Below are 23,049 nucleotides of genomic sequence, written 5' to 3' on the forward strand. Positions count from 1 at the left end.
CTTTTTGCTTATGTGGTGCTGAGGAATCGAACCCAGGGCCTCATGCATGCAAGGCAAGTGCTCTACCACTGAGCCACCTTCCCAGGCCTGTCTGTGAGATTTTTATCTCCTATTAGCCACTAAATACAGCTAGAAATGGTGCTGTGGCTCAAAGTAGTAAAATACTAGTCTTGAGCACAAAAGCTCAGGGACAGTCCTGAGTTTAAGCCCCAGGACCAGCACAAAAACAAAAACAGAACAAAACAAGAATCAAAGGCTGTAAAATAGAGAAATGGGGGCAATGGGAAATGTTGGTGGATCCTCCAGTATAGGTAGAATTCAATGTGATTTTTAAAATGTGTTTTAAAGCCCGACATTGTGGCATAGACTTATAATTCCAGCTACTCTGGAGACAAGACAGAAAGATCACGGTGTGCGGCCAGGGACCCTATCTGAAAAACAAAGTAAAAGAGCATTTGCCAAGTTTACTTTAGAACAACCTGCTCTCATAATTCTAATGTAATCCTGCATTAACAAGAGACCTAACTCACTCCTTTGAGATCTACCTCATTCGCTCAAGAAAAGTCTTAATCTCTCCCTAATTGCCATGTTACTGTAACATCATTACACAGGAAATCCAGCTTCTAGAAGCTTGTCACCTGTAGGAGAAAAATAATATCCAAACCAGTTTCATTTATTTGGGGGGTTTATTTATTATTGTTGTTGTTTTCATTGGTGTTTAGTTCCACACAGCTGAGTTTATCGCACACTTCAATTGCTGGCTTAGTGCTATTTGAAGTCTTCCTGAAGCAGCTTTTTTTTAATTAATATAAATTAACACAAGGAGGGTTTGTTGTGATACTTGCATACATACTTATCAAATTTATACCCTCTCTATTATTCTTTCTACTCTTCACCACCCCCCATACACAGATATACTCTTTTTAAACTTTTTATTGGATTTCATTCTGCTATTTTTATGCTACAACAGAACATTTTTATATTCAGCTTTTGCTCATCTGAGATCCCTTTTAGTTCCAGACTTAAAGAAGTTCTGTTGGAAGATGCTATCTTTGGTTCAAAGGCTTGTACCATGGAACTCACACATTTGTTCTCTGAGGAGGTTTACCATCTTTCAGGGGTCATTCTTAGTTGCTGTTCTACCAAAAGTTCCCCTTCTTGATTTTGATGAGTTATATCAAGATCCTTTAACATCCTTTCATAAACTGGAGAAGACCGAACACAAATACCATTTGCTCTGAAGAGAACAGAAAGCTACACTGTGCTATTCAGTCTGTAATTAACCTCATATTTCAATAATTAAGTTTTTCTCTAAATAAGGAGTTCATATTGGGAATGGAGATATGACTCAAGTGGTAGAGCATTAGCCCAAAGAGCTAAGCAAGGATGTAAGGTTTGGACTGGTATGTAGCTCAGTGGCAAAGTGCTTGCCTCTCAAGTGTAATGTCCTGGGTTCAATCCTCAGTACCAAGAAAAACAAAAGAATGCAAGGCTCTGAGTTCAAGCCTTAGTACAAGCACAAAAGCAAAAGGGGAAGGAGGCATAATATAGTTTTATTCTTTTCAATAGACACTTAATACATACTCTTTATATATGTAATTTACTTATCAATTTATTATGGAACTATTACCTTGGTTTGTTATTTATAAGTAATGCTATTTTTTACTAGATTCCAATATTACTAGCAAAAAAATAATAGAAAATATATATTGGCCAGACACTAGTGGTTCACACCTGTAATCCTAGCTTCTCAAGAGGCTGAGATCTGGGCTGGGAAAGTGGCTCAGTAGTAGAATACTTGCCTTGTATGCATGAGGCCCTGGATTCGATTCCTTAGTACCACATAAGCAGAACAAGCCAGAAGTGGTACTATGGCTCAAGTGGTAGAGCATTAGCCTTGAGCTGAAGAGCTGAAGGACAGTGCCCAGGCCCTAAGTTCAAATGACCAACCAAAAAAAAAAAAAAAAGGCTGAGATCTTTGAGGATCAGACAGGGTAGAAAAGTCTGGGAAACTATTATCCAATTAACCGCTGTAAATCTGGAAATTGGGTGTTGGCTAAAGTGTAGACTGCTAGCCTTGAGCAAAAAAGCTAAGGAACAGCAGCCAAGTCCTGAGTTCAAACCCTAATAATGGTGCTCATGTGTGCTCACACACACACACACATTTATTGAGTGTTTATAAGGCATTCGGTGGTGATGTAGCTAGTTTTCTTTTTTTTCTTTTCTTTTTTGTGGTACTGGAGATTGAACTCAGGGCCTGGCATTTGCTAGGCAAGTAAGTACTTTACCACTTGAGCCATGACATGAGTCCTACCTGTATTTTCATATTAAACTCTCACTTTGAGGAAAAAGATTGAGATGATTATTTGCCAAAGATCACAATATGTAGTAATTATCAGAACTAGGAAGAGATTCCAAGATGCCTCCACTGCCTCTGATCTTTACAGACTTACCATTCTTACCAAGGAACCCTACCTTTCTCATCCATTCCCTCCAATGGTGCCATGCACCCTGCTTAACTTTCCAGAGTTGCTTAGCAACTATAGGATGTCCTTGACTCTGAAATTCTGTCACTCTGTGTCTGCAGGTGATGACCATGCCAGAATATCTCAAGAAGAGGTTTGGAGGAAAACGACTTCAAATCTACCTATCCATTCTCTCCCTCTTCACCTGTGTGGCTTTGAAAATCTCAGTGAGTTTGGTACCGCCTGCTATGGTAGCTCCAAGAATTTTCCAGATGAGGCTGGGATGCTAAAAACAGAGACTAGCACATGTAGGCCATTCACAGCATGAACAGGGGCAAAGCACACAGATGTCTTAAACTCCCTGTGATCTCTTTATTGAGTTCCTATAAGGAAAAGAGCTCTGGAGCCCTACATTCATTGTATAATAAACTTCCAAGTAATGAGAGCCTTTAAAGTATAAATCTACTTTAGTACAAAAAGTAGAGGTTGGTGGCTCTTGCATGTAATCATACCTACTCAGGAGGCTGAGATCTGAGGAGTGAGGTTCAAAGCCAGAAATATCCGTGAGACTTTTTTTTTTTTTGTCGGCCTTGGGGCTTGAACTCTGGGCTTGGGCAGTGTCCCTGACCTCTTCAGCTCAAGTTGAGTGCTCTACCACTTGAACCACAGCTCCACTTCCAGTTTCCAGTGGCTTATTGGAGATAAAGAATTTCGTGGACTTTCTTGCCCAGGTTGGCTTTGAACTGCGATCCTCAGATCTCAACCTCCTGGGTCGCTAGGATTACAGGCATGAGCTACTGATACCCTGCCTCCATGAGACTCTTGTTTCCAATTAACCACCCAGAAAACATGAAGTGGTTCTATGGCTCAAAGTGGTAGAGCATTATACTTGAGCAAAAGAGCTCAGGGATAGCATCCAGGCCCTGAATTCAAGTCCCAGGACAGACAAAAATAAAGTGGATATACAGAAAGAACAAAACAGAAAATCTCAACCATTCAAGTAATAATCATTACTTGGTGGTAAAAATGATTTCCTTGTCTTCTTTCTGCTTTTTTTTTTTTTTTTTGGTGTTTTTTGTTTTTTTCTGTTTTTTTCTTTCTTCTTTTTATGTGTGTGTGGTGTGGTGTGGTGTGGTGTGGTGTGTGTGTGTGTGTGTGTGTGTGTGTGTGTGCTGGTGGAACTCAGGGCCTCTTTTTCCTGCTGAACGTTTTTGCTGAAGGTTGGTACACTATTACTTGAGTCACAGCCCCACTTCCTCCTTTTGCCTTTTCCACAATAACTTTCCTATACTTTCTCAGAGCCAGTCCATATTGAAACTATCATTTTTCATTTGAATCTCAAATATCTGAGCCAAAAGTCATCCTATTTTATGTAAAAACAATTCCCTATGAAACAGTGTCATAAATAAATGTTATACACATTGCTCCCAAGCGGCTGCAGGCTGATGGTTCACACCTGTAATCATAGCTACTCAGGAGGCTAAGATCTGAGGATCATATTTCAAAGCCAGCCCAGGCAGGAAAATCCATGAGCCTATTTGCTCTAATTAACCACCAAAAAGCCAGAAATGGAGGGACACCAGCCTTGGGGGGGTGGGGGGGGATGGCCTGAATTTGATTACCAGTAATAGCACAAAGATTATTACTATTATTATGCCTTGGAGAAAATCGATGATGAAAGAAGATACGCACTTCCACAGCACATGAAGTTTCAATAGCATGTGAAGAAATCAAGGAAGGAATAACATTTTGCCTTGTCTATCAGTGACTAAGAAAATAATCTCCCCAAGTTTACAGTTCAGGCCAGCTACCCCAAGGTTCACGAGAAAAAGCTAGCCCTAACTATTGCTTTTCTTTTGAGGGTGGCAGGAAGAAGGGAAGTCCTTGTTTCAAGTCAATCAGCTGTTTCAAATGGATGCTATAAACTTTCCATATGCAAAGTGAGCATTTTTCCAGCAGGTATTTACTCAGCAGGTATTAATCTCAGTGTTAAGGTATCAAAGATTCCTGCGCTACAGGAGTTCACCTACAGCAAAGTGATAAGAGTTTCATTGCTGCACGTGAAATAATTAGCCTCTAGGACAATATGTACAAATATACTGAAATACTATCTAGAACAGAGTTTATGGCAAGTGCAAGAGACATTTTGTGCACAGACAGAAAAGGGTCTGTTCTCTGTTAGGTGGAAATGGAGGTAGTCTCTCCAGTAGTCCCCCAGATGGACAGATTAGAAGCAGAGGAGCCCCTGGAGCCATAGACTTTGTGCTCATGTCTCCCGAATGAGTTGGACTTGACCATCTCCCGGTTCTCCTCTGGCTCTGACCTCTATAGCTTTATGGCTCTAAAGAGCATGAACACATACCAAGGCAGTTAAAGGCACATTTAGCAGCTAAAGGAGCCATTGAGCCAGACACTGGTGGCTCATGCCTGTAATCCTAGCTACTCAGGAAGCTAAGATTTGAGGATCACAGTTCAAAGCCACTTCAGGCAGGAAAATTCCTCTTTGAACCACCAAAAAACTGGACATGGAGGTATAGCTCAAGTGGTAGGGCACTAACTTTAAACAAAAACACTAAGGGGCAGTGACCTTCTGGAGTGGAGGGCTCCTGGTGCTGCAGGAGGTATGGAAAACTGGTGAGCTGGGTGGAGGTACAGGAAGGCCAAGAGCATGTGTATGTTACCATACAGGGTCTATGATCTGCTGGGGAAAAAACACAGATAGCACAGCACGAGTCCATTCTTACATACAAGGTTTATTTTGAGTAAGGTTGATAATATTTAATCTTACACATGATTGTTTGTGTCCTTTTACACTCTGATAATAATTCTGTGCTAGTTACTTATTAAACCGATATAAGAGCTAAGATAGGAAAGATTTTAGAATTGTCCTCTTCCCAGATTGGGGAAAAGATCATCTTACTCATAAACTCTCAATACTCCAATAACTTTATTTAAAATGGGCTACTGAAGCCACCAATGGCTCGCCCTTGTAATCTAGATACTCAGGAGGCTGAGAAATGGAGCTATGTGTGGTTCAAGAGGTAGAACACCAGGCTTGGGTGAATTAGCTAAGGGGCAGCATCCAGGCCCTGAGTTCAAGCCCCAGTACTTCACACAAGAGAGAAGGAAAGAAAGAAAGAAACCGAGAGAGAGAAAGAGGAGAGGGAAAAGAGAGAAGGAAGGGACGAAGGAAGGAAGGAAGGAAGGAAGGAAGGAAGGAAGGAAGGAAGGAAGGAAGGAAGGAAGGAAGGAAGGAAGGAAGGAAGGAAGGAAGGACGGACGGACATTATCTGTATACTTGAAGTATTTAGGGGTTAAGGGTAATCTCCAAATATGTTAGTGTACATTTTCTAAAAACACTGATATTTTTTAGCAAACCACATTGCAAATTTTGAAATCAGGAAATAAAACTTGATTGGAACTATTGTTTTATCTTGACTCATTTTCAAATATTGATAATAGTTCCAACCCAGTCCCTAGCGACAAAAGGAAATCTTGGATCATTGTAATTCCTCTTTATGAGAATAAAGATGACATTTCTTCATCATTGTGAACATAGTTAATGTTAGGTTTTTAAAAAGAGGTGGCCGAGTAAGAACAGCACCAGCATGCACGTGGTATTCAGGTAAGGGGTAGGTTTATTCAGTAGACCTGCTGGGACCAGGCAAGGTTGGCACTCCACGTGGCTGGCAAAAGAGAGCATCTGGCCTGGAGGTAGGCCTTATATAGGGTAGAGGGTGGGGAAGGGTGTGTCCAGGTAAAGGGAAGTGGGATCAGGTGGGAGAAAGGTGTGGCCACATCAGGTTAAGATGTGACCTCACCGGATGCGGATGTGACCTCTTCCAGGTGTCCCAGTTGCCTAGGTAACGCAGGTACTGGGCGAGGTCTGTTCGCTGTCCAGGAATGGACCTTACAGTTAATAGTAGTGAACTGCATACTTAAATGATTAAAATGGCCACATCTCTGCCATTGTTTACCACTTGAGCAGTTAAGAATATTTGCATAGCTGGGAGTTCATCATATCCATAATCCTAGCTACTCAGGAGGCTCAGATCTGAGAATCTCAGTTCAAAACCAGCAAGAACAGAAAAATCCAAGAGTCACTCCAATTAACTAACAAAAAAAAGCTAGAAAGTTTGGCTCAAACAAAGGTGGTACACCACTCTCTACCACCATGTTCAAGTATCTTCCTTCCTAACGATAAAACAATAACTTTATCTACCTAGTAGTCTACTTTTATTGTCATTTCTTCTACTAACAATTATGAAAATTAATTTACACAAAGTAGACTAAACACCTTTCACTCTCCATCTATGCACTGCCAATGTTCAGTCCAATAACTGATTCTCTCAAATGAGATCTGACTTTCAAGAATTTCACAGTAAGATTGCAGAGATGATACATGGAGTACAGTAAACATTAATGAGAGATCACTAGTGCAGACCTGAGCTGTGCAGTTCAGGTAATGTATTGGAGAGAAATTAGGTATGAACCATTATGCATGCACATGCAAGCATGCACACACACACACACACACACACACACACACACACACACACACATGCACTCACAGACATACAGACCTCATCCAGGAAGTTCTTGGGCATAAGTTGTTAGCTGTAGATTTAGTCATAGATTTTGGTGTTGCCTGCTTTCTTGTTAACTTCACCATTCTTTTTTTTTTTTGGTCGGCCATGGGGCTTAAACTCTGGGCCTGGGCGCTGTCCCTCAACTCTTCAGCTCAAGGCGAGCACTCTACCACTTGAGCTACAGCACCACTTCCGGTTTTTCTGGTGGTTATTGGAGATAGGAGTCTCACGATCTCTCCTGCCCGGGCTGGCTTTGAACTGCGATCCTCAGATCTCAGCCTCCTGAGTAGCTAGGATTACAGGCATGAGCCACCAGCACCCCGCCAACTTCACCATTCTTATGCTTGTGTAGTAATATTTTATTATGTTTCATTGGCAATATTCCATTTCCAATGAGGTTGAAAATTTTAACGTGTTTCTAGTACTTATTGCCCATTTCTCGATATTCGTTAGAAAAGATTTTTTTCAAGTGTTTTCACTTCCATTTCATCTTTTTTTTTTTTAATGCCAGTAGTGGGGCTTGAACTCAAGACCTTGTGCTCTTGTTTAGCTTTCTTGCATATGGCTGGTGCTCTACCATTTGAGCTTTACCTCTACTCCATAATGAACCCAGGTCCTTGTGTACTTGCTCAGATTCTTCACTCACAGCTGGTTCTCTGCTCTTTGAGTCACACTTCCAGCCATGTTATTTTTTGTTGAGTTAGCTTGGCTCTTTGTGTATGTGTATATATGTCAGTCCTGGGACTTGGAAGCTGACCCTGAGTATTCCCCCCCCCCCCCCCCCCAGGACTAGCACTCTGTTACTTGAGCCACAGCTTCACTTCTACCTTTTTTAGTAGTTAACTGGAGATAAGAATCTTAGGGGGGCAGGGAAGGTGGCTCAGTGGTAGAGCGCTTGCCTTGCATGCATGAGGCCCTGGGTTCGATTCCCCAGCACCACATAAGCAAAAAGAAAAAAAGCCGGAAGTGGCACTGTGGCTCAAGTGGTAGAGCACTAGCCTTGAGCTGAAGAGCTGAGGGACAGTGCCCAGGCCCAGAGTTCTGGCCCCACGACCAGACCCAAAAAAAAAAAGAATCTTAGGGAGTTTTCCTGCCCAGTCTGGCTTCAAACCATGCTCCTCAGATCTCAGCCTCCAGAGTAGCTAGGATTACAGGTATGAGCCACTGGCATCTGGCAATTTGTCTCTTTCTTATTTATTTGTAGGTAGTTTTTTTGTTTTTGTTTTTGTTTTTTTTACCAATTTTCAATATGGGCCCTTTATGGGCTATTGCATTACAAATACCTTGCCTCAATATGTAACTTACCTTTGGATGAATAGAAGTTTCTAATTTAGATGTAGTCAAGTCCAGCAAGTTTTCAAAGTATGGGTGTGGAAGGATTTACTGTCCATCTGTTCCTCAGTGATATTAACTTTTATTATATGGCCAAAGTCTTGCCCAAATTCTCTACTATGGAATTATTGGGTGTGCCTTCTGATAACTAATAGAGTCCATTGGGAGATAACTTCCAACCACTCTAATATCCTATTCTTCTTCCTAGCTTTCCACCAGATTTCACATTCATAAATGAGTGTCCTCTGATCCAGTCTTTGCTATGATGATTGCCAAATGATGGTTTTCCAATTTCAGAATTCCTTCCATAGTTACCAGTAAGCATTCAGCATGCTGAGGGCAAGGGTCACCCTCCCACATTCACTGAGCCACGTGATTAATATGAACTCCTAAATTGCTGTCTGTCTCTGATTTACATGGGATTATTATGCATATTGTGATATTCATGTTATATCAGAGTTGACCTACAAAAGGTCCTCAAATCTTATGTAAGTAATTTAATCCTGATATAATTGACACCAAAAAAAGGTGTTAGGGGGTTTTTTGTCAGTCATGGGCCTTGAATTCAGGGCCTGGTGCTATCCCTGAGCTTTTTCACTCAAGGCTAACACTCTGCCACTTTGAGCCACAACACCACTTCCAGTTTTCTGGTGGTTAATTGGAGATAAGAGTTTCATAGACTTTCCTGCCCAGACTGCCTTTGAACTGTGATCCTCAGATTTTAGCCTCTTGAGTAGCTAGGATAACAGGAGTGAGCAACTAGCACCCTGCTCCAAAAATGTTTCAAGGTGGACAAGAGGCATGTTTCAAGAATGCTTGCCTAGCAAGCACAAGGCCTTAAATTCAAACCCCAATACTGCCTATAGAGATAGATAGATAGATAGATAGATAGATAGATAGATAGATAGATAGATAGATAGATAGATAGATAGATAAACATTCTTACTAGCAAACAAGAATGTAAATTTTCAGAATATAGTTACTGCTACATCACAGTAAAGAGATTTCCTATATGCATTTGGCCTCCCTAAGCTTCCTGCTATGAAAAAGATTCTCAGGACATATCACTTTAATAAGTATCTCAACTGAGCAATGAGCTAATAACTATGGATATATAGAAGAGATTAACAACTGCTATTTGAGGATTTATGGAAGATTTTGCTATCAGGCCAAGTCTGTGGAGTCTTAAATGATAAGAATCTACCAGAAAAAGAAGAGCATGGAGCATGTATACCACCAAGGGAGAAGAGAAACCAGAGTTCTGAAATGCATCTTTCTTCCCTATCCTGACTGGTCCCTGTTTAGGCAGACATATTCTCTGGTGCAGTGTTCATAAAGCTGGCTTTGGGATTGGACCTTTACCTGGCCATCTTTATCCTCCTGGCTATCACTGCTGTTTATACCATCACAGGTGAGTCTGCTGTGTTTTACCCAGTCACTGTCTTCTGCTAATCACAACACACACACACATACACACACACACACACACACACACACACACACACAGAGAGCACACTGCAGAAAACATAATAATGACTAACTTTAGTATTCAATTCACAAGATAAGGACATGTCCCCAGTGCTGGAGTGAAAATGGTTCTGCCAATTACTGCTCAGGAAGCTATGCTCAATAGAGGAAATGGAGGGATCCTTTTGTTTAAGTAGTGGTACAATGAACTGAAGTTCAACAAATCAGCACAGTGCAGTCTTGATCAATGTTACTCACCCCTTCCATCATTCTCTTCCATCGTTTCCTACCCTACTCATACCCTCAAGTTATATTTGACTTTGTAATTCTGCTAGTGTTAATAAATGCACATCAAGTTAGCACCATGGATCAACTGGCTTCATGCTTTTCTTTCCCTCTGTTCCTCACTCTATCCTCCCTTGAAATTGAAGGATTCTTTAAGGTAACTTTCCTAGTGAAATTTTGCCTCCAAGGAATATGTTATTTCTAATTATATTTATATTAACGTTGAGTAGTCATACAAAGGCGTTGCAATTCACCATAGCAGTTTATGAGTAGGATGTGTCTTGATCAAAATTACCCCTTGCATTGTTCTCACCCAGTTCCCTCAATTTCCCTAGTTTCTAGGCTATACATGAATGTTCTGACTGAAAACACACGCACAAAAAATGGAACCCCACTATAACCAGAATTGATTCAGAACAAGACAAGGGAAGTAGAAGAATCAACGAAAGACGCACATGCTGAAGAGATAATGATGTCAAGACAATTTTGTGGCTCAGGAGCTTTCGATGTGTTTTCCCCTGACTTGTTTAGATGACTTGAAGGAGGACAACTCAAACATGGCAGCAGATAGATTAGTTCATGGATTAAAAAGTGCTCTGATCTTTTCTTTCTCTTCACAGGGGGGTTGGCCTCAGTGATTTACACAGACACGCTCCAGGCCTTCATCATGCTGATTGGCTCTTTTATCCTCATGATATTTGGTAAGAAATGACTACCTGGGCAAAGCCCTAGAAAACAATTTCTGTCTGGCTGCTCTTGACCATTGTTCTCAACTCTTGGGTCACATTTTCCTATCCTTTACCTAATTCTTATCATTGAAATAATCTGCCTGCCTTTTTTTCTTGCTTTGTTAGCTCAGCATAAAGAAATAAGACAGGATATTATTGGCTTGGAAAATAATGATTGTTTACATAAAGGGTCTTCTTGTTTAACATTAATATCCTTAAGTGGTCAGAATGGATAAAATCAATACCATGAGGTTATTAACTTTCCGGAAATATTGGCACATTGGACCCAAAGCACAAAAAAACTTAGTTATATACAATTTTGTAAAATGAAATTTTTACTATTTGGGAAAAATTTAGATAACAAAAATCTAATTATAGCAGCTTGAGGTGGAAATTCATTAAAATATATTATTCAACCTTTTTTAAGAATACATAAGCATAGGTTAGATTTTTCCATTGAGACTCTCACTTATCTGTATTCTTAGCCGTTCCATTTCTTCAGTCATGCTAGCAAGCAATTTGTCATTTTTTTTACTCTGCTGAATAAATAGGTAATTAATATAGAAAAAAAAGGCAGCGAGTGAAAATAAACATCTCCCTCCTGGCCTCTTGCCAATATACTCCATCCACTTGCTACATACAACAATGCTAAATATGCACACACCTAATCACATAGCTTGGAGATGTATGAAGCAAAAACTTAAAACTGCAAATCCACAATGGTTATTGATGCAATACAGTTGGGATGTCATTCGCCACATGACCCTACCAAATTTGAGTTCATTTGTTTACCAACATTTCAAGTATCTAAGCTAAAGCTAGGTGAATGGATTATTTTTTGGAGAGCACAAATACAAACAACTCTATCATTTCAGAAAACTTCCATTGTATAATATTCTGGAGACTAGAACTAGTGTACATTATGTCTAGTTATCTAGAACTTCTACAGTAGTCTTATTCATTTTTCTTTAACAATGAACCTCTGATCTTAGAGGTAAACTCCCTTGGGTATTCCTCAGCCTCACTGCTCTTATTGTTTGGATCAAGAGAGAGACATTCTTACATCCAAGGTCCTCATGTATTATGAAAAATTTTTACCTAATAAAAGCAAATCCTTTGTATTATCTGGCCTTGTTACACTCATTTGTCACATAATCCCAGCATGATATTTGAGGAAATGTATGTGCTCAATTAAAAAATGAAGAGGAAGAAATTAGAGCTGTGTGGCTCTAGTGGTAGAGTGCCAGCTTTGAGCAAAAGAGCTAGGGGACAGTGTCCAGGCCCTGAGTTCAAGCCCCAGTTCCAGCACCAAATAATAATAATAACAACAATATATTATATAACATATATAGTGCTTTTGTGCTCAAGGATAGTGCTTTAGTACTTGAGCCACAGCTCCACTTCTGGCTTTTTTAATGGTTAACTGGAGATAAAAGTCTCAAGATTGTCCTGCCTGGACAATCCTCCGATCTCAGTCTCCTGAAAAGTTAACACCTCTAGGTGTTAGCCACCACTGCCAGCCTTAAATAACAAGTATATTTTTGCCACACATTTTTGCTAAACATGAAAACTAAAACTTTAAAGGGTATCATAAGGGGGAAAAAGTTAGTTGTTTTGTATACTTTGTGAAAGCCAGTCAGCTACCCTGACTGATACTAATGAGGCCCTAGATTGTGGGAAAAGGTCACTAAGAATTTGACCAGATTTAAACTGGGCACCGGTGACTCACACCTGTAATCCTAGCTACTCAAGAGACTGAGATCTGAGGATCCCGGTTCAAAGCCAGCCCGGGCAGGAAAGTTTGTGAGACTCTTATCTCCAATAAAACCACTAGAAAACTAGAAGTGGTGCTGTGGCTCAAATGGTAGAGTGCTCGCCTTGAGCTGAAAAGCTCTGGAACAGAGCCCAAGTCCAGAGTTCAAGCCCCACGACTGACAAAAAAAGAATTTGACCAGACTAATGGGTGCTTTTATGCACCCCTTAACACAAATGAGTAATCATACATCTTAGATGTCTTGAGTTTTCATATTTTATTTTATATGATGTCTTTTTAGCCTTCATTGAAGTTGGAGGCTATGAGAGCTTTAAAGAGAAGTACATGAATGCTATCCCAACAGTAGTTGGGGGGGACAACCTGACAATCAGCCCCAGGTGCTACACTCCTCAGGAGGACTCCTTCCACATATTCCGGGATGCAGTCACTGGAGATATTCCATGGCCAGGAACTGTATTTGGAATGGTCATTACAGCTCTGTGGTATTGGTGCACAGACCAGGTAAATTTGTGTGTGTGTGAGAGAGAGAGAGACAGACAGGCAGGCAGGCAGACAGAGATGAAGGGAGGAAGGGAGGGAGGGAGGGAGGAAGGGAGGAAGGAAGGAAGCAAGCAAGCAAGCAAGCAAGCAAGCAAGCATCTGGGCAGTAATTATTCTTACTAGGCACCAAACCCTCTACAAATTACTCTGGACACTTATAAATGCACTAAGTACTCTTCCTACTGGTTTTTCTCAGTCACTTGCAGAGCCTTTGGTCTCTGAATATTTCTGAATATAACAAGTTGTCATCTTCAACCCAAACCCCCTTCAACCTACCACCTTTGAGATTCTTTTGCTCCAGTCCTGTGTTAAATCTCTTTTGTCCTCATCTCATTTTCTTGCTTCATCTGTCCCTTCTTTTAAGAGTAAACAAATCGCCGGGCGCTGGTGGCTCACGCCTGTAATCCTAGCTACTCAGGAGGCTGAGATCTGAGGATTGCGGTTCAAAGCCAGCCCGGGCAGGAGAGACCGTGAGACTCCTATCTCCAATAAACCACCAGAAAACCGGAAGTGGCGCTGTAGCTCAAGTGGTAGAGCGCTCGCCTTGAGCTGAAGAGCTGAAGGACAGCGCCCAGGCCCAGAGTTCAGGACCCACGGCTGACCAAAAAAAAAAAAGAGTAAACAAATCTTCTAGTAATTTCCTTAGATAGATCCCATTAGGATGTAAATTTTTATGAGTTTGCATGTCCTTCTCACTCTTAACTTTCCTTAGCTATTAGTTTAGCCATGCACACGTTTCTCAATTGGAAAATTTTCCAATGTCTTCTGGAATGTATTCCTGATCCTTTGGGGTATGATTTCATTTTCCCTCTGGCAGTTTGTGTTTCCTTTGTCCTCTGAGTTTGAGAATTTCACCACAATCTCCTATGCTATGGATCTATTTATATCTTTTCAATGCATGACTGTGATCCTATTTCTTCTGGAAACTAATACCCTGGATAATTTAGGAGTTCATTTTTTTTTTAATTGCTTCCAATTTGTGGTTGGGCCTGTTTTTGTTTTGCTTTCTTTTTTTTTTTTTTTTTTTGTCGGTCGTGGGGCTTGAACTCTGGGCCTGGGCGCTGTCCCTCAGCTCTTCAGCTCAAGGTGAGCACTCTACCACTTGAACTACAACGTCACTTCCGGTTTTCTGGTGGTTTATTGGAGATAGGAGTCTCACGGTCTCTCCTGCCCGGGCTGGCTTTGAACCGCGATCCTCAGATCTCAGCCTCCTGAGTAGCTAGGATTACAGGCGTGAGCCACCAGCGCCCGGCTTGTTTTGCTTTCTTTAGCTTTGTTTTTAGGCAGTTCTTAAGTTGAGTGTGGTGTCATGACTATAACCCCAACACTCTGGGAGGTTGAGGAAGGAGGGTTGCAAGTTCAATCTGGGTAACTATCAATGTTGAAATATCTCCTTGTGAAAATCCTTGTGCAGCAGCAGCAGGAAGTTGAAAAGAGAGGGTGAGGAATGTGAATATGAGCCTATTTCTTTTTTGTTTTTGGTTTTTTGGGTTTTGGGGGATTGTTGTCGGTCGTGGGGCTTGAACTCTGGGCCTGGGGGGGCTGTCCCTTAGCTCTTCAGCTCAAGGCGAGCGCTCTACCACTTGAGCCACAGCACCACTTCTGGTTTTCTGGTGGTTTATTGGAAATAGGAGTCTCATGGTCTTTCCTGCCCGGGCTGGCTTTGAACTGGGATCCTCAGATCTCAGCCTCCTGAGTTAGCTAGGATTAAAAGCATGAGTTAGCTAGGATTAAAAGCATCCGGCCTATTTCTTTTTTGTAGTACAGGAGTTTGAATAGAAGACTTAGGGCCTTGTGCTTGCTAGGTAGGCACTCTACCACTTGAGCCATGCCTTTTTTGCAGAATAATATCTTTTTTTTTTGGTCCGTCGTGGGTCCTGAACTCTGGGCCTGGGCACTGTTCCTCAGCTCTTCAGCTCAAGGCTAGCGCTCTACCACTTGAGCCACAGCATCACTTCCAGCTTTTTCTGCTTATGTAGTACTGAAGAATTGAACCCAGGGCCTCATGCATGCAAGGCAAGCACTCTACCACTGAGCCACCTTCCCAGCCCCAGTATCTTTTTTTTTTTGAATGTGATCAAAGTATTTAGAAAGTACTTTCCACTTATGAAAATAAAATAATGAAACTCATTATAATTGTTCTTAAGAGAGGAAAAGAAAGCCAGGTGCCTGTGGTTCATACTTGTCACTCCTAGCTACTCAGGAGGCTGAGATTGAAGGATTGAAGTTCAAAGCCAGCCCAGATGGGAAGGTCCGTGAGACTTATATCTGCAATTAACCGCCCAAAAAAGCAGTGCTCAAGTGGTTAAGCACTTAGCATTGAGCAAAAAAACTTCAGGGACAGCACCCAGGCCCTGAGTTCAAGCCCTAGTAACAGCACCAAAAAGGGAGGGGAGGGGCGAGAGAGGGGAAATAATAGAGAAACAAAGAGAATTACTTTGATTAAACTATAATATATTAAGATATGTGGGAATATCACAATGAAATCCCTTCCTAGAATTAACATATACTAATCAAAAAGAGAGAGAAGAAATGCTGTGTAAAAGGATTCATTCAAATTATGGTCCTGCTCCAAAGCCCATTACTTTCTACCTCACCACATTATTTATTATTGTAACATGAACCCCTGAAAAGGTATGCTTACTCTCTTTCAATCATGTTTTCTTGGCAGGTCATTGTACAGCGCTGCTTATGTGGCAAGGACATGTCCCACGTGAAGGCTGCCTGCATCCTGTGCGGCTACCTGAAGCTGCTGCCCATGTTCCTCATGGTGATGCCAGGAATGATCAGCCGCATCCTCTACACAGGCAAGCTCTGAGTCCATAGTTCTTCCCCTTCAGGCTTGAAATTTGAGAAGGTGTGTGTGTGTGTGTGTGAGAAAGAGAGAGAGAGAGAGAGAGAGAGCGGGGGATTGAACACAGGGCCTGGGCACTGTCCCTGATCAAGACTGGCACTCTTCCACTTGGAACCACAGTTCTACTTCTGGCTTTTTGGTGATTAATTGAAGATAAAAGTCTCATGGGCTTTCCTGCCTGGGTTGGCTTTGAACCACAATCCTCAGATCTCAGCTTTCTGAGTTGCTAGGATTACAGGCGTGAGCCACTGGGTCGCAGCTTGAAAAGTAGTTTCAAGTCTCATTAAGAACTTGATTTTGTAGAAAACCCATTGGGATGGAAAGACAAACAACATTCCAGGCTGTGAGATGAGTTTATGCAGGGGAGGTGAGAGGCAGGACAATTTTGGCCATTTCCTACCATTTCCTAATATCTCTTATTCTGCCTGTGGGCATTTGAGACTATGAGTCTTGTTTTGCTGCTAATTTAATGTAAGGAACTTTAAAGGCTATAGAGAAGGGCACTGCGGGATGAGGTAGAATTTGTCAAGTGAAGGTTGGGTGAGTGTCCTGGTTAACCATGGTGGCATCTTTGAGAAGGTGTCAGAAAGAGTACATGCTTCTTATTATGAGATCTGAGAATCATGGTTCAAAGCCAGCCCTGGCAGAAGATACTCGAGACTTTTTTTGGGGGGGGAGAGGGGTTTGGTCATGGGGGCCTGAACTCTGGGCCTGGGAACTGTCCCTCAGCTCTTCAGCTCAAGGCTAGCACTCTACCACTTGAGCCACAGCGCCACTTCCAGCTTTTTTCTTTTTGCTTATGTGGTGCTGAGGAATCAAACCCAGGACCTCATGCATGCAAAGCAAGCGCTCTACCACTGAGACACCTTCCCAGCCCCTCAAGAGACTCTTATCTCCAATTAACCACCAAAAAGCTAGAAGTAGAGCTGTACTACAATTGGTAGAAGTCAGCCTTGAGGGAAAAAGCTAAGGGATAGCACCCCAGGTCCTGAGTTCAAGCCCCAGAACAAAAACAAAAATTGTATGCTTCTCCTTTATGAAAAATACTTGAAAGATGTTGAAATACTATCTCATTCATCATGGAAGACTCAAATCAATTGGCCATTGCACGTGACCCATCTTTATGGTTGTAGAAAATAGGTTGATTATAACTTTATGTCTGGTCTTTGGCCATCCCACGAAAGACGGACAGGGTCCAAGGAAAGGTAAGTGTGGCCGCTCGCCCGTTCCCCAGCCCTCCTTAGCCTGGGACACAATCAGATGCAGCAGGGAGTCAAGTCAAGCAGGAAAACTCATTTATTAACACACAGCAAGCACTTTTTAAAGCAAAAAAGACCGGGTGGCATGGGAGGGGAGGAAGAGGAACCAATCACTGTAAAGGTCACACCCTATCATGCACCTAAGCTTCCGTGGGCTGGTTAGGCACTGAATGTAAAGCAGATGGGGCTCTGCCCACTCAACTCCCTCTCAGCTCCATCTTTGCTGCCCATGTGCTCCACAGATTCCCCCTTTTTTGTTTTAATGGCAGACCCCCCTCCCAGTTAGTTATCGTTTTCCCTCCTCTATAAAGGTTATTTAAACAGGATTACATTGGTAAGAATAGCATTGGCCACACAGGGGGTTCGAGGCAAGTCTAGGGGGCAAGATTCACCAGACAAGGATAGGGAGGGCCCTTGTGCATGATCCAAGAGCCCGTCCCAGTTACCTCACATCCCCACCTAGCACAGAAATAAACATCAGCCCTGCTACAGTTAGAAATGTCCGAAGCAGTTTGATTTATTCCTGGGCATATAAAAAGTCAGTATCTCCTAAGGTCATCCTCTTCAGAGTATGGGAGCAGCCTGGGTATTGGGAGTTCCGCACGTGCGGCACAGTGCATCCTCGTGGGCCCCCACACTCAGACCGTTCTACTATAGTCCAGAAAAACAAGGAAAATTTAAAACAAATTCTGCAATCCTGGGCACCTGGTGTCTTTTAAGTAAGCCAGTTCCTTGTATGTGCCTTTAAGCTAGTACAGGGGTCAAGATGACCTTTGAGCTTTACTGTCAGCTCCCAATGGCTCCCAACATCTCCCCTGTCTTTGTTTAAAGAAGCAAACCCGCCTGTCTTAGGTTGGGTGGATCGCCTTGTCTGCCTTACTCGTTATCGGGAACTTCTTCAGAGCGAAGCTGAAGGCCCTGTCTTAGGTTGGTCAGACTGACACACTCTCTTACCCATCGCTTGCTGCGATTCCTCTAGAGGGAAATTCATTCACTTGGAGCTTGATCTTATGTAACTGGCTGGCTAAGCTCATAAGAGTTTTTCAGTGCACGTATAATGCAAGGAAGGCATAGAAAAACCTTCAACAAAAGCATTACCAGGCCAAGCAATGTCATTAGCAGTCTTTTAACATTAGTCAGGGATGGGATAGCAGTCTTTGCCACTTCAGAGTCCAGAGGTGGGGCTTGTTGTAATCTGGCTATTTGCCTGTGGGGTTGAAAAAGATCTAAAGACAAGTTATTTGATGATTTCTGCATTGCCAGCGCTGATCACTGCCCAGATCACCGGTTGAGGTTGGTGTGGATTCCACAGGGCCATTGCTGGGACTGGGAGGGTCAGGACAACCAACAGCTGGAGTATCACCATCTGCAATTGTTAGAGAACACAAGAGCTTCTCAAGGGCTGGTTACCCTTGGGGATGGTTAGTAATTATCTTTCTGGCTTTCCCTCTTTTAAACATAAGCCTCAGCCACCATAGCCATTTTTCTTTCCTTGTTGGTTAGTTTATCCTTGGGCATCCTCCTGTATAGAGGAAATGGGTAAAAACTTAAGGTTCCTGGCAGGGATCCAAATGGGGGCTGTCTCCCCTATGGGAAAAGCACATCCAAATCCCCTGCCCATAGTAACTAGGGGGTCAGGTCCTCTCCATTGTTGTGTCAGGGGATCCTTCCACCTGACTTTCACTTGAGGCTTAGGGTTTAGTTGTCCCCAGTGCTTCTGAAATCTGGATTCAGTTGCCCCTTTTGAAAAATTTAAAATGTTAATGGTAAACAAAGCTATCTGTAACTGTATATGGGGCTAACTCCCCTTTTTTGTTTTAATAATTGCTCCTTAAGACATTGGTGATTTCTTTCTATAATTGCTTGGCCTTGGGCATTATAGGGAATTCCTGTAGTATGATTAATATGCCATTCGTCAAAAAACTCTGACATTGCTTTACTAACAAAACAGGATCCATTATCGGTTTTAACTTGTGCTGGTAGACCCAAGGTGGCAAAGCATTGAAGAAAATGTGCTTGTGAATGTTTAGTTCTTTCTCCTGTATGTCCTGTGGCCCAGCATGCTCCTGAGTAGGTATCTATAGAGACAAAGATATATTTAAACTTACCAAAGGCTAGGAAATGAGTAACATCCATTTGCCAGAGGATGTTAGGTTTAAGGCCTCTGGGATTTACCCTTGGTGGTTGTAATGGGGGTACTTTTAAGAAGGGCTGGCATGTTTTACAGGTATGTACTATCCTTTTGAGGTCTTTTACAGGAATCTGAGGAAATCTATGTTGAAGATCTCTCCAATTAATGTGGGTTAAATCATGCAAACAGGTAGCCTCTTGTAACATTAATGCTTGTGGGCCAGTAGCTAACTGGTCTGCCCAATTATTGCCTAGGGATAAAAACCCAGGAAGTTTTGAATGCCCTCTCAAATGTTGAATATGAATAGGGGCTCCCCACCCTTCTAATAGGCTCTTAAGGGTAACCATAAGAGGGGAAATAGGATTTTCATCCAGCTTAATATGTGCCTGGGGAATATGAGGGAGCAAGTTAATCATATATAAGCTATCAGAATACAAATTAAAGGGTTTTTGAATGTCCTGAAGGGCCATAATTATAGTGAGCATTTTTTTATATTGTGCTGACCCTTGACAAGGTTGAAATCTTTGTTGGCTCGGGGTCTTTTCTTGTTCCTCAAAGGCTGCATATGCAGAGCCTACTTTACCTTCGTCAGTAAAAACATGGAGGGCGCCAGGAATAGGTGTAGGAGAAAATAGAAATGGCATTTTGAAGGGAAGTTGCCATTACATGACAGTCCATTTGGATGGCCGGTAATGGCAGTCAATATGGCCTAGAAACCCCTCCAAGGAGAGAGCAAGATGAGCATTGGCCCAAGTAAGCCACTTAATGTCTGCCATCTGAAAAGGAAAAACAATGGAGTGAGGGTCAAGGCCATAATGCCTTTGGGCTTGGGTCCTTCCCTTGACAGTAGCATCTGCAAGTTGGTCTGCCTGAGAGTACACCCGAGGTGTGCCCCCCAGGGGAGTGTGAACCCACTCTAATGGCCCCCCCCCTTTGAGTTAAAACTGCAGAAATTAATGCAAACAACCAAAGGGAAATGGGCTCAAAAATAGAATACCTCTTCAGGGAAACTTCATCCAGGGCTTTTTGGAACTGCAAAAATATTGCCTGATGGCTGTCTGTAATTGTAATAACTTCTTGGAGCATCCTGTCTTTTAGTAGGGCAAATAAAGGCCCAAGACTATCTTTAGGGACGGGAACCCATGGCAACAGCCAATTGATTTCCCCTAAAAGACTCTGAAGTTGGGTTAAGGTTAGAGAGGCTGGAATATCCAGCAAAGGCTTAAGGGGGCTGGCCTGAGTCAAGATAAGGTGGGTTCTGAGCACCTTAAAAGGAGGTACCTTTTGAATTTTATTGAAGGCTATGGTAAAAACCTCCCTTCTTTAATATGGTGAGAATCTGGGCCAGAAGGCCCTCCAGGCAGCCCGGGTCTTGGTGCCCCAGAATTAGATCATCCATGTAGGCATAGGCAAGGGAGGTATCTGAACCCAGCACAGGCCCTAAAAGTGTGGCCAAGCATTGTTGGCAAAAGGCCAGGCTATTGGCCATTCCCTGGGGCAGCACTGTCCATTCAAACCTCTGATCAGGCTGGGAAAAATTAAGAGAAGAGATGGAGAAAGCAAACTTATCACAGTCATCTGGCTGCAGGGGGATAGAAAAAAAAAATCTTTAATATCAATCACAACCAAGGTATATTCTGAAGGTATATCGGGAGTCCAGGGCATGCCTCTTAGGGGCGTTCCTACTAGCTCCATCCTTTCATTTACCTTACATAGATCTTGGAGCATACACCAAGCTCCAGAGGTTTTTTGAATAACAAATACGGGTGTGTTCCAAGGACTCATAGAAGGGTGAATGTGCCCAAGGTTTATCTGTTCCTCCACCAAAAGGTGGAGGGCTATAAGTTAGGTTTGGTCAATGGCCACTGCTCCATAGGTCTTCCCGGCTTCCACCTAATGAGAGGTACTGGGTAAGGGGCAGTGGCCTTTAGGATTGGGGGTGCACCCGAGCGGGTCCCCTATGTTCTTCTCTGTAATTATGAAAGTTAAAAAAATCTTTTTCTTTAACTCCCTCTAGATCCTGTTTAAGCCTTTGTGCTTCTTCCCCATCCAGGATATCATCATAAGACGCTCAATGGTCCATAGTGACCACGGCATCCATTTGTCTTAGCATGTCTTGCCCTAGTAAATTGGCAGTGAGGTTTTTTCCCACTAAAGGGCATATCTTTCCCCGTTCTCCATCTGCGTTATTCCATTTCATAAGGTCAATCCTCTCTTTGGACTGGGAGTTGCCCCCTACCCCCAATATCGGGGGCCCTGTTGCAAGCTTCCAGTCCAAGGGCACTTCCTCCTCCCTGAGTATGGTTCAATCTGCCCCCGTGTCAATTAAGCAGTGAAACTTCTTTCCGCCTATGAGAATACTCATTTTAGGGCAGAGTCCTTCCACAGGGGAACGGTCCAATGGGCCTGGGTCACCCTGCCATGAGGCTGCCGGGCTTTACAGCAGAGGGGTTCCTCCTTGAGTGAATAGGGTTGGAGGATGCCCCTCCCCTAGTTTAAAGGCTTCCCATCTGCCACGGACCGGGTTCTGTCGGGACGACGGAGGATACCTAGGGGAGGAACCTGGAATAGGATGGGGAGATGGCAAACAGACAACTCACACACATTAGGAGTGGATGCTGAGTGCTGAGTGCTGAGTGCTGAGTGCGATTTAATGCAGAGGATAACAAACTTTTATAACAGAAGTCTTCATAAGAAAGGGGCAAAAGGTTACACAATCTTGCTGCAAGGCTTCGTTCTTGGATGGTCACCAGCTGGTCGCCTGAAAGGGCAAAAGTTTACACAATCTTGCTGCAGGGCTTCATTCTTAGGTGGTCACCAGCTGGTCGCCTGAAAGGCACTTGTTTCCGGCTTATCTCTAAGAAATATAATGGGTTTCGATGTTTGTCACCAACTAACCATTACCTTATTTCTTTAGAGGCCTTAATTATCCCATAAGATTTTTCCTGTTCCTTCTTTAATAGTAAGGTCACGGAGGTCTAGATCTAGCAAGTCTCAGTAAATGAGAGTACCAGGAAGTTCTTTCTCCTAAGTAGTTATCTCAGCAATTGCCATACATTCCTTCTGTTCTAGCCGCGCCTACAGCTTCTTGTAAATTTCTTACAATTCCTTCTGCTGGAGTGACTTTGTGAAACCCCCAATACTTTTATATTTGCTTATAACTTGTCTACTAGCCTTCATAAGAGGGGTTGCAGGGTAGCACTTAACTCTGGTGAGTTAGTCATATTTTTGAGACATTCATCAGATATTAGAGTCGTCAACACTCTTAAGAAAGAACTTTGAATAAGGGAACGTTGACAATGAGCAAGTACAATGAACAGCAGAAACAGTAAAAGATTAATAGGCACTCTTATGAGGAAAAGAAAGGCAGAAACACATCTTTCCCAGGGGCTTGCCAGCCTTTTTCCAGGAGTAGGCCTCTTAGAAGCCCTATTCTCCAAGGTAGACTTCGGTGAAGTCCCAAAACTTGGAGATAGATTTCTATAAAGCCCCATTCTCTGAGGTAGACTTCGGTGAAGTCCCAAAACTCAGAGATAGGTCTCTGAAGCCCCTATCTTGGTCTGATAGATGGTTTCCCATGCTAAGCAGACTCCACTGGAGTCGGCGTGGCACCCATCTAAATCAA

The 23,049-nt window shown here is 42.6% G+C and overlaps 1 protein-coding gene across 1 annotated transcript in view; it reads left to right on the forward strand.

Moving 5' to 3' along the window:
- Positions 1-23,049, forward strand: part of LOC122095939 (solute carrier family 5 member 4) — a 52,123-nt gene that overhangs the window by 7,969 nt on the left and 21,105 nt on the right. The window contains exons 5-9 of the mRNA XM_042666275.1: positions 2,588-2,692; positions 9,692-9,797; positions 10,759-10,839; positions 12,921-13,141; positions 15,852-15,987. Of these exons, the coding sequence (XP_042522209.1) occupies positions 2,588-2,692; positions 9,692-9,797; positions 10,759-10,839; positions 12,921-13,141; positions 15,852-15,987 (649 nt within the window). The remainder of the gene's footprint in view (positions 1-2,587; positions 2,693-9,691; positions 9,798-10,758; positions 10,840-12,920; positions 13,142-15,851; positions 15,988-23,049) is intronic.

The sequence above is a fragment of the Dipodomys spectabilis genome, unplaced genomic scaffold (genome assembly GCF_019054845.1).
Source record: "Dipodomys spectabilis isolate Male_0828 unplaced genomic scaffold, ASM1905484v1 ptg000363l, whole genome shotgun sequence".
NCBI lineage: Eukaryota > Metazoa > Chordata > Mammalia > Rodentia > Heteromyidae > Dipodomys > Dipodomys spectabilis.